A 12,469-nucleotide genomic window follows, 5' to 3' on the forward strand; every position below is an offset into this window, starting at 1 on the left:
GGAAATTTTCCTTCTGTTTCAATTTTTTGAAACAGCTTCAGGAGAATAGGTGTTATTTCTTCTTTGAAAGTTTGGTAGAATTCCCCAGGGACTCTGTCAGGTCCCGGGCTCTTGTGTTTTGGGAGGTTTTTGATTACTGCTTCAATCTCGTTACTAGATATCAGTCTATTCAGGTTGTCAATTTCTTCCTTGTTCAATTTTGGGAGTTTATGTTTTCCAGGAATGCATCCATTTCATCTAGGTTGATGAATGGTTCTGCATGGTTCCATTTATATAACACCTTCTAAATGACCAACTGGTGATAGAAAACAGTGGTCAGGGGTCAGGGGAAGGTGTCATTATAAAGAGGCAGCAGGAGGGAGCTTCTTTGTGGTAATAAAGCAGTTCCTGGGGCACCTGGGTGGCTCAGTGGGTTGAGCCTCTGCCTTTGGCTCAGTTCATGATCTCAGAGTTCTGGGATCGAGTCCAGCATCAGGCTTTCTGCTCAGCAGGGAGCATGCTTCCTCCTCTCTCTCTCTCTACTCTCTCTCTCTCTCTGTGCCTACTTGTGATCTCTCTCTGTCAAATAAATAACATCTTTAATAATAAAAAAAAAAAAAAAAAAAAAAAAAGCAGTTCCTGAGGCGCCTGGGGCTCAGTCAGTTGAGCTTCTGGCTCTTGGTTTTGGCTCAGGTCATGATCTCAGTGTCATGAGAGCCAGTCCCCTGACAGACTCTGTGCTAAGTGTGGAGTCTGCTTTAGAATCTCTCTCTCCCTCTCCTTCTCCCATTCTCCCATCACCCTGCTCACACACACACCCTCTCTCTCAAATAATAAAATAAAATAAAATCTTGAAAAAAAAAAAGCAATTTTGTATTCTGAGTATGGTTGTGATTTCATGAATCCACATATGTAATAATTGCATAGTACCACACACACACCAAATAAACAAACAAACAACCAAAGCACATGTAACACTGGTATGAACTGAGTAAGGTCTATAGTTTGATTAATAAAATTTGTGTGAATGTTTTACTGGCTTGGGTAATATTATGGCTCTTAAAGATGTTATCCTGGGGAAGCTAGGCAAAGGGTGGTAGGAGCTCCCTATATCACTTTGGAAATTCTTGTGTTTCTTAAATTATTCCAAAGTGGGAAAAAAAGAAAAAGAAAAAAAAAAAAAAGAAAGAAAGAAAGAATAGGGAGAAAGCCAAAAAAGAAAGCAATCTGATTTTGGTTGAATCCACATGAGAGGCTCCAGAAGGGCAGACATCCAGTCTACTTTCTTTGTCATTTAGGACCATGCCTGGCTCACACAGCTCTAGGACAGCTGTCCTGGCTCTGCCACTTAACTAGCTGTGATGTGGGGGAAGTCACAATCTATCTGTTCATTGGATCGCCCATCAGCAGAAGGGAAGTTCTCACAGTTCCTGCATCATGAGATCCAGGTGAAGATTAAAGTGAATTTCACTAAGTGCTTTGGGTACTTTATTGGAGGAGGAGGAGTTCCGTGAAGGGGCACAAATGTTCTGTCCTCTGAAGGTGTGATATGTGCAAAGCAGTCACAAGACTGGCCTCATGTCTCATCATGATCGTCAGCCAGGGTAGAAACAATATGAACTCCTTGCTTGTAAAATAATGTCTGCAACACCTAGGTGTGGTAGGAAAAGTGGAATGCAGATGATTACATGTATCTCTGCTAAGTGTTCACTAATTTATTTAAGATCAAAATTCTACCTTACCAAAGCCACTTTCAACCTTGGTTTTAATAATAGAAAAGATATTGGGGGAGGAGTGGGGGAGGGACACTAAGCAATAACTTCAGAACATTCTCCTTACTCTTATTTAATTGCAAAATAAACACCTCCCACAGCAACTCTTCATGTAGGAAGCACTTGTGTCCATGTGGGGGAAAAATGAGTTTTGCCCTTTGCTTCTGCCAGACATAGTCACATAAGTAATTGCACTTCAACAAACCAAATAATAGGAATGTATTTTTTTAGAGATCATGTTAAGAAAAATGAAAAGAAAAAGTAACATTCCTTTTATTTCTCAAATTGCTTCCTCTTTTCAAGCTATGTCACTCCCCAGAGCTTTGAAATATATGAGACTGCAACTGTCAGCCCTTTGTCTTTGGCACAGTTTTCTTTGAAGATCTCCAGGGTGCCTGGGTGGCTCACTGGGTCAAGCATCTTGCTCAGGTCTTGATCCCAGAGTCCTGGGGTTGAGACCCACATCGGGCTCCCTGCTCAGTGGAAAGCTTGCTTCTCCCTCTCCCACTTCCCTGGCTTGTGTTCCCCCTCTCTCGCTGTCTCTCTGTCAAATAAATAATATCTTAAAAAAAAAAAAAAAACCACTTCCACCAAAAAAGCTTTGTGATCTTTTTCCTTAATTCATATTCACTTTCTAACTCTCTTAATACCTCCTTTGTATTTCTATCATTTCACTTAGATACATTGGATTATAATGTCCATAGGTCTGTTTCCTTTCTGACATGTGAACTTGTGCTCTGGGCCTGCATGCTTTCATTTATTCACCATATGGTAACAGAGCACCTACAGCATTCCAGGCACTCTTCTAGAGGCCGAGGGTCAGCAATAAGCAAATACCCTGTTGTGGATGGTAGCTTCTGTCCTGTATGGAAATCTTCTTTGCATTCTTATCTTCAGACACAGTGCCTGACCCACGGTGGGTGCTCAAATGTTTCATGGATGGATGAGCGGAGTGGTAAAATGGATGCTTCTGTTGGTGGGGACCCTGTATTTGCAACAAAATGAGCCAAACCCTAGTGTGAAATCAACTCTTCTAATTTCTTTCTTTCTTTTTAAAAGATTTTATTTATTCATTTGAGAGAGAGACAGTTAGACAGACAGACAGAACAAGCAGAGGGAGAGGCAGCGGAAGAGGGAGAAAACACATTCCCTGCTGGAGCTGAGAGCTGCTGTGGGGCTCAGTCCCAGGACCCTGAGATCATGACCTGAGCCAAAGGCAGACGCTTAAGCATCTGAGCCACCCAGGCACTCCAGCTCTTCTAACTTCTAGAGAGAATGAGAAATAATCGTCATAGGACTATTGGAAATGAGCTATCTTTTTGCCTCTTCCACCTCCTTCCAGATCTCCAGTTTGGCTTCCGGCTATGGATACAGCAAGAGAGGAGTGAAAACCAGACAAAGCCAGTGCAGAACTGGAGTACCTCCTCTGTAGGGATCAAGAACCACCCAAAGACTCTTATCTCTGACCTTTTTCCTCCTGAAGCTATTAACTGCAAGTGATTCCTATATTGGGAGATATAAAAACATGGGCCAGAAAATCCCTGCAATGTTCCATATCTCTAAATTTCTAAGTTTGAAGTCTCTCCATTTCAATTTTGCATTAATTATGTCTGTTTGGGAGCCAAGTCCAGGAAAAGAATCTAAAATCACAGAGGTTGGGGTTGGTGGTGGGCAGAGCCGGATGCCGTCTCCCTTTGCAGATTTTGCAAAAGTGCCCCTGACAAAGCTATTACTAACATTTTAAGTCTGGTTCACATGACTCTTACCTTGGTCTTCGCGAGTGTACATTCCCTGGATGCTTCAGAAATATTCTAAAAATAGTTTTTATTTACAGTTTTTAAAATTCCACAACATATGCACATGGTGTAAACCTTAAGAGGCTGCAAAGAACAAATCATGAATAGAGCATGTCCTTCCTTTCCTCTTCCTGTCTCCTGGGTAACCTGTTCTGCTCCCTGGAGGTATCCACTGCCATGTTTTTGATATGCCCTTGTAAGGTATTTTATGAATATCTGTATTTTGGAAATAATAAAGATGCTGGCATCCAACATGCTTCGCATAGTCAGCTACTTGAAGTCAACTATGGTAAAAACTGTTTTGGATTTCTAATTCAAATAATTCTTGTTCAAATTGTTACCTTCATTTTCTATCTCCTTTCAAGAGAAGAGGTAAAATAAGGATCTTGAAATAGAGTGCTGGCAAGGACTAAGGTCATTATGTAGCAGAAATGAGCCTCACTTCCCACCTGAAAAACACATGATTTCTCCCAAATGTCCAAGTTTCCTTATGAAGATAAGGGCTATAAATTTTTTTAACCAAGAGATGGATCACATCTCCTTTGCTCAAATCCAAGTTTAAGAAAGGTGCCTGATGCACCTAAAGGACCATACAATAAGACCGATGCTCCCAGAGCCCAGAGGCTACAACAATCTGAGATTTTGATACAGTCAGTGCAGTTTATGACTCATCAGATCTTACTTTATTTTTTGAAAATTGGCAAACCTTCAATCCAATATATATAGAAACACAAATCAGAGTAACATCACATCCCAAATATTCTTGGTTAACCACACCTTATACATAATGCTCAAAGCCATGAAGAATTGATCAGTTGCATCAATTAGTTATTCATTAGTGCAATGAAACTTTAGCTTGGTAGTGTAGCAATTCTTAACAGTTACATTGAATTTCATAGTAGGGGTTCAGATCCGAAAGTAAGTGGGACTATGTGTAGCAAAATCACTATTGTGGATTTCCAGGTTAACTCCCTGTTAAGATTTATCCATCAGATCTGGGGTGAGGATTGATAAGTATTCTCCTCACAGACTCTGAAATCAGTGGTCGTCCAAGTTGACTACACATTGGCATCTCCTGGGGAGCTTTAAAAAAATGCTCATGCCTGGGTCCCAGGCCCTTAGACTCTGGCATAACTGGTTTGGAGTTTAGCCCGGGGCACTGGATTTCCCGAAGCTCCCCCTGCTGATTTTGACGCACAACCAGGATCAAGAACCACTGCTGTAGATCTTGACCGGGACTGCTGGATTCTGAAATCCCTTCGGATCGTCAGAAATTGTTGACTTCTCTCCTTTGGAATTGGTGTCATCTTCTCCTATATGGGCACTACTCTGCATGAAACCGAGGCACAGTCTCGGGCTCCTCGGTGTGATTTAGAGACCAGTAGCATCCACATCACCTAGGTCCCCACCCCTCTCAACAACTGAAACAATCTGCATTTTAACAAGATCCCCGAGTGTTTCATTTGCTTATTAAAATTTAAGGAGCATAACATAATGTATACATTTTAACAAGCTCCCAGGTGCTGTGGTGGTTCACAGTGGCAAGGATCCCAAGCCCTTATCCCACCATAAGTTTGTAGAAAAAAAGGTGTGAGATGCCGGTTCTCTCCTTCACTACAAACCTGAATTGAACTCTCTGGGACCCGGCCTTTACAAGACTGCTCATTCCCAGGTGATTATTTCCATGCAAGGTTGAGAATCACTGAAGCACGTCCAACTTCTCCCCAGAGTAGGAGTCATTTTCTCCTTTGAAAAGCAGCCTGATCTAATTGTTTAAAAGCTTCTCTGCATTTAACCTAAATTGGCCTAGAGGAAACAGTATTACTCTCTAAAGAAAAAGAAATAGTCTATTCCTTAGCCCTGCAAATAACTGAAGATAGTCTTTCTCCCGCCCAAATGATCTTTGCCGTGAGGTTTATATTTCTTAACAATTGTTCCTGATTCTGTTTCTTACTCTTCTGGTGATCCCTCCAACACCCACATTGGAAACCTCGTAGTTCAGCATAGCCATCAAAGTCGGGCAGAAAAAACCTCCAAAGTGAGCCACAAAAATATATAAATCAGACTGTTGTAAACTCTGACTCAAACATTTTATTTGCATTATATATATATATATAGTTGTTTTTTTTTTTTTTTTGGAGAGAGAGAGAATAATGCAGCTTGGGGTTGCTTACATTATGTTAATTCAATATTAAGCTTCTGTTTAACCACAACTCTATGTCCCTTTCCCTTGGATCATCAAGAGATACTGCCCCACTTCTATACTTTTGCAATTATTTCCTGAATTTTAAGTATCAGGCTTTCCTTATAAGCCAAATAAATTTCATCACTGTGATCTCTGCTCACTGGCTGAGCTTGACAAAGTAGTTCTGGTTATCAATCCCGAGTACACAGCCTGGGATTCAGATTCAAGTCTCATCTCTACAACTGTAGAGCCTTAAGTAAGCTCCTTAGCCTTTACAAGCCTATTTTTTTATCTACAGAATGGGTACAACAATGGTACCTGTCAGATAGTTATAAGGTTTCAACGAGACAATGTAAACAACACTTTGTAAAGTATAAAGCTGCATAAATGGTTAAGAAATAATCTCCAAGCTATGAATAACTTACAAACTTAATAACCACAACACTGATTTATGTTTTCAACCCCCACAAAAAGAAGTGGCAGTCTTGAAAACATCTGAAAAACACACTTTGTCTCCTCCCCCATTATCTCTAACCCATTCTAGTTTGCTTTTCTGTTTGTAAAGGGTTTCTGCCTTCTGTTGACAAAAGAGGAAGGGAAACCTGACCTGAGAACCATAAAACCAAATGCCAGAAGTGTTCTCTAGAAACCAGCCACGTGGAAGTGGTTGAAAGCAGAAAAGCCCTTTAGTGTCCCTGACAAGGGAGCCAAAGTGTTCAGACAGGCCATCTACTTCTACTTTCCCACTGAAAGAGGAACTTAAAATTGCTGATGGCCTGGCCATTGGAATTCTATAGAGCTGGGGTTTCTCAGGCTAAGGCAGTTATGTGATCAAATATAAGACACAATGTAATATAAAACAATACATATAAGGTGATGTAATATATTCCATCAGCCTAAGACTTTACCTTGCCCAATGGCCAAGAAAGCCCCCCGAAGCTACTCAGGGAGAAAGAAGGTTCACACAAAAGCCTGTAAACTGGTCTAGACCCCCCATGACTTGTAAACTTCCTAGATGGACACAAGTAAGAATATCCTCCTGCGCCTGCTCTTCATTTCCACCTCTCCACCTCCAAATCCCCATTTCTTAAAACAGGGATGAACTCCAAACCTAGGAGCCTCCGATTTACCCTCAAAAGACCCAGGAATGTTTAGTCCCCTTTAATGCTTGGTCATCCTTCTCTACGTACCTCCAGATACTCTTCCAGACACAAAGCTTCGTTAACCGGCATGATTTACAGATCAGAAATGCTGAGATTTCTGGAATACACACATTCTTTTCCAAGAGTCTCATCAAAGGGTTACAACTTGAGTACATGTAGAAGACAAGTAGTAAACACACTCAAACCACTCAAGTAACAAACACCTAATATTTATTAATAAATTAGTACACTTGAAGGCATTTTTCTGATATCCGTCCCTCACCACGACCCACAACCCCCGCCCACACAAAGGGAGTCCACACCACCTTTGCATGCGAGTCTGCCAACTGAACATTAGAGAGTGCGCAGGTTTATAAATGGGAGCAGAGTTGCAAATATATTGGACAAGAGTTCTTACAGCTGCAGCCGTTTTTAATTAAAGTGATTGAAGGACGAAGGAGACCCACCAAGACCAAGGCCTTGAGGCGGACTGGACCTACCAGCTATGTGTGTATAAAAAACAAGACATCTTTTAAAGCAAAGCTGGGCAAATTCCCTATGGAAAAAAGGTGCCACTGGCTCTCAGTTGTGACTTTCCAAAGTGCAGCAGTATGTTCCAGAACAGCTCAATTCCTAAAAAGATGAAGTTCAAGTTCTTTGGTGGCCCAGTTGTCAAGCCACTTAAATAGCAAGTTCTGATGGCTTGAGGATTTCATGTCTCCAGCCCAGAGCATATTAGCAGAAGAGGAGCACAAGTAATCAAGCATTCTACACAGTGCTCAAGTGAAAACCATACGATCAGCAACAGTGTGGTCAAGTTTCAGCCATGAATATGAACTGTACACCAAGGCATATTAAAAAGAGAACTCAAAGTCTAATTGTATTACAGTAACTCAACGGGGTATTACATTTTTTCAACCTTAACAAAATCTGTAAATTACAATGAATAATAAAAACAGTAATCATTAATTAAAAAAAAAAGCAGACGTGGATGTTGAGACATGAAGACTGCTTAAAGAATTCACAAGATGCCATTTACACTTTTAAGAGGTTAAGAGCCTCACAATCCAGTGTGCAAGGAAAGTCACACTGCATTTGGGGTCCATTAAGTGAATTTAAAGTGCACAGAACAATTCGGAAAATACATAAGAAATCGAAACAAAGAAAATATGGAACCCAAAAAACTTTAGTGGTGGGTATTTTTCAACAGTTACACCTTGAGAAGGCTTATAGACTAATGTCCTAGACGGGTTAAAAAAGGAAAGAACTCAAAATATTGGCCCAATACTCTGTTAAACACACACACACACACACACACACTCACACACACCCAAGAATCTAGAAAAACGAAAACAAAACCAACAAAAAACCACCCTGCCACTAAACCGAGTCACTTCCAAAGTGTAGCAGACCTCAGGTTCTACAACAGGTCAGGAAGATGGCTATACACAGAGTCCAAGAGGGTCTGACTGGCTTCCTGGCTCTTGACTCCGATAATTTCAAACAGCCGGTCCAGCTTGTCCTCAGCCTGAGGAATCTCTTCAATCACCCGCAGCTCCTCAGGATTCAGAATGTGGAGCATGTCGTCAAAAATAGGCTGCAAGTCACAGGGGTCCAGGCGTACCTGCCGCAACACTGTGTCCTTCTTTTCTGCGGGGAGGAGAAGGGAGGGAAGGGGACAGAGATAAGGGATGGTACTGGGGAAACCAAGGAGAGGAGGAGAGCTAGGAGGGACAGCTCCCCACCTAGAAGGTTGTCCCCACCCCCTACCCTCAAGGTGAGTAAGGGAACCTCTGGCACATTTTAAACAGCCCAGTAGTTTTTATGTGCCTTGCACTAAAGATAACAAACAAGATTTGAGTCCTGGAGATCAGACAGGGAACCACTTGACTGGGTTGTTGATTGTCATTAGCATGACTTTGCCTCAACTTAGAAGACATCTAGATTCTTCCAAAACCCCGGATGCTGGAATACTTACAGAAAGTTAAATAAAATGAAAACACAACAAAACAACCCTCTCCCATCTGTAATGTGTTTACTAAACAAAGACATCACTCCACCCTGGCTCGCAAAAATTCCAGATCAATGTAGTCTGCTCATCTGACTGCTAATGACACTGCCAAATTTTAAAACTAAACTGCTAAGAGCAAAAGCACATAAATGAGAAAATTCTGCTTCTTGGGCCAGAGCTCACTCAACATGGTGAAGAACTGTGACTTTTATTACTATTATAAAAAAGTTTTCTCCAAAATATAACATGGAACATAAAATACAACCTAAAATACAAATCTTTCATATAAATATAAATAGGTACGGTATAGAAAATAGAACATATTTTATAAACATAAAATATAACCCTTTCACAAAAGTATAATTGGAATTCCCCAAACCGGGAAATTCTGAACAAAAATTTGTCATCAATACAGCGTGCGTGCCAATCCCTATCGTGCCCTTAAAAACCGCAAGTGGCAAATTATTTACCAAAACACTAACCCACAATGCTTAAAACATTGCTATTTGCAACGATTCTTAAGAGGATTAATTTTAATTTGAGTTACTGAAACCTACACTTCTGACTCTCAAGATAGGTTATACTTTAAATCCTTGGATTCTTCAAACCTGGTAAATAATTTTCAACAAAACTTGCCAGACTGCATTTTATCAGACCTTCCTGAAACACCTTTGATAGCGTCATGAGGATAAAGGGTGACCAATGCAGACTGTCTGCCAGATAATCAGAGCTGTAAAGACCTTCAGGGTGGGTGGTGGCTGGCCAGTGACGTGGTTTCTCTCAGGCCCAGTAGACCCATCATCCTGGGGTCTATGATACATCTTCCTGGGCAGGTCACCCAATGACTCAGCTACCACTGGACTGTGCAACTGCTGGGGGAGAAACCCCAGGGTCTCCTCTGGGGGAGGCTTACAGAATACGCCTTGTAACCATCCTGCCCAGTCTGTACCTTTGGTAATAAAGGAGCCCGTCCTGCTCAGCGCCGAGGAGCCGCTGGATGTGGAGTCACAGCGAAGAAGGGGCTCGGATTCATCCACGAAGAAGCCCTTGTTCTTATCCAGCGGGGACGGCTCCACCGTCAGCAGAGTGGAATTCTCCAGTTTCGTGTTGGGGCTGGGGATGGGGCTCGGGCTAAGGGGGCTGGGACTCATCGGGAGAGCCAGCTTGTCAGTTTCCAGCTGGGGGAGGAAACAAACAAAAGTGTTTTTCATTACATACTTCAAAAATTAGAGAGAAAAAAAAATGAAACTGAAACCCCAGGTGTTCTTTTTGTTCCGTTTGTTTTATATATAAATTCTGCTGTTTTGACAGTCCATAACTTACATTATTGCTAAATACACACAGAGAGAGACTTTCAAAAATATACATGGAGCCATGTGTAAGCATTAAAAATTAGAAAGCAGGGGCACCTGGGTGGGTCAGTCGCTTAAGGGTCTGCCTTCTGCTCAGGTCATGATCCTGGGGCCCTGGGATCGAGCCCTGCATCAGGCTCCCTGCTCAGCAGGGAGTCTTCTTCCCCCTCTGCTTCTCTCCTCTCCTGCTTGCTTTCTCTCGCTCTCTCTCAAATAAAATCTTACAAAAAAAAAAAAAAAAAGAAGAAGAAGAAGAAGTATATGCACCAAGCTGTTACCTCACAGGAGTGGAACTGGACAAGGGAGTAAAGAAGATCTCCAACTTAAAATATAATTTGATAGATTTGGAAATGGTCTTAGATAATACCTAGCACATTCTCCTCTGTATGGATTGAATTATATCCATCAAAATTCATAGGTTGAAGTCAAAACTCCCTGAGCCTCAAAATGTGACTGCACAGAGAGACAGAGCCAACTAAGGAACTTTAACAAGACGGGATTGGGGGATAGTTGGGTCCTATACCAAGATGACTGGTGTCTTTATGAGAAGCCATTAGGACACAGAAACACACAGTGGGATGAGCATGTGAAGACAGAGGAGGAAGGCTACCCTCTTCTACAAGCCAAGGAGAGAAGCCTGAGGACACCTTTACTTCAAACTTCTAGCCTCCAGAATTGTGACAAAACCCAGTCTGTGGTACTTCATCATGGTAGCCCAAGCAAACTAATATACCCTCTTTACAAGTAAGGAAACTGAGGTCTAGAGAAATGATGTGACTTTCTTAATGACGGGCTCCTGCCCAGTAAGGGGCAGAACTAAGGCTAGGCCCTAGGCTTCCTGACTCCTACTTCAGAGCAGCTCTCGAGAACACCAGAGGCAAAAGCATCTGGATGGAGCAAGTGAGGACCGCCCCCAGGGAGCCAGGGTACAGCTCCAAGGGATTTAACGGAGGCCTTCATGAAGCTCACATTCTGGAGGGGAGCGTCAGAAAGACAGTAACAAGTAAGCAAACAAGAAGGTTTCAGATGGAAATGGTGAGCTTCATGAGCATCGGCTGGTATGTGGAGAATAGATTTTAGGGGGGCAAGAAACAAAATAGAGAGACCAGTTAGGATCTGCTACAGTGACTGGGGAGGTAAAAACCACAGCTTGCACCAGGTGTGGAATGGGGAAATAATAGGTCATAGCCCCCAATGTTACAGGTGAAACCACTAAGGCCCAGAGAGGGCATACAGCCATGGGAAGAAGGCTAGTGCGCAACTCAAGTCCGCTCGATACCTCTACTACCCTTGTCATTTGCCGCTGGGCTTTCAAACTCTGGCAGGCACTTGTGGCATTGACCTTAATGGACCAAGTCCATTGACCTTAATCTTTTTATTGGCTCTTCTGGCAGGGATGCAAATCCAGGAGCCAGGTGGCCAGATCCCACGGGGCAGGGTTTAGGGAGTGTTGATCACCACTCATTAGAACCCTCGTGACTTCACTCACACATGACAAGCAAAACATTTTCGAGTTCCTCAATCAGGAAGACACTGACCCTCATTTCAAAGTATTAGGTTGAAGGGTTGTAAAAAACACAAAGCCAACACAACCGTCTCTTTTACAACCTGTAAGGCCTGAGAAATTCTTACAACTGACTGCAGATTGCAAAGACCACCGGTTACTGCACATGTCTACCATTCCAACAGCACTTCTCCTCTATACAACCACTCATACCTTCTTCTGCCTCCCGTGAAAGTTTAAGACTTGGGTAATGCATCCCCAGCTGCCCCTTCCAATCCACAAAGTTTTATGTATGTGCTTTTAAATTTTTTAATTCAATAGGGCCCTGGCATGTGCCCCTCCTCCCTGAAACGCACATGGCCATTCATGCCAATACACATTTTTTATTCACTCAATTAGACAAAGAGCACTTGTCTACACTTTGGTTCTCAGGAACAACATTACATTGGACAACATGGTCCATCAATATAGTGCACTGTTCTTGCTTAAAGAGAGAAATTCCTGCCCACAAATCACATGCCAACAGACTAAGGAGTCCACCCACCCGTTTCCTGAACTTAGTTCAAAACTTTAAATATTTAATTTTTCCCCCACTTTTGCCAAAGGACCCTATGCATGGAAATTAAGTACATGATTTCCAATGTCATTCAGAAAGACAGACTGTTGCAGAATTCTCTCTTGTAATTAACAATGAGTCGAGTGAATATGAAACTGCCCCTAAGAATGGT

At 42.1% G+C, this 12,469-nt stretch overlaps 1 protein-coding gene across 1 annotated transcript in view; it reads right to left on the reverse strand.

The window, feature by feature from the left end:
• Positions 1–7,088: 7,088 nt before the first annotated feature.
• The window catches only part of TNFRSF21 (TNF receptor superfamily member 21), a 66,055-nt gene continuing 60,674 nt past the window's right edge, over positions 7,089–12,469 (reverse strand). The window contains exons 5-6 of the mRNA XM_004739731.3: positions 9,835–10,063; positions 7,089–8,524 (exon numbers count right to left, since the gene is read on the reverse strand). Coding sequence (XP_004739788.2) covers positions 8,295–8,524; positions 9,835–10,063 — 459 coding nt within the window. The 3' untranslated portion in view covers positions 7,089–8,294. The remainder of the gene's footprint in view (positions 8,525–9,834; positions 10,064–12,469) is intronic.

This window comes from Mustela putorius, unplaced genomic scaffold (assembly GCF_011764305.1).
Source record: "Mustela putorius furo isolate JIRA1106 unplaced genomic scaffold, ASM1176430v1.1 tig00003983_pilon_pilon_pilon, whole genome shotgun sequence".
Classification (NCBI taxonomy): domain Eukaryota; kingdom Metazoa; phylum Chordata; class Mammalia; order Carnivora; family Mustelidae; genus Mustela; species Mustela putorius.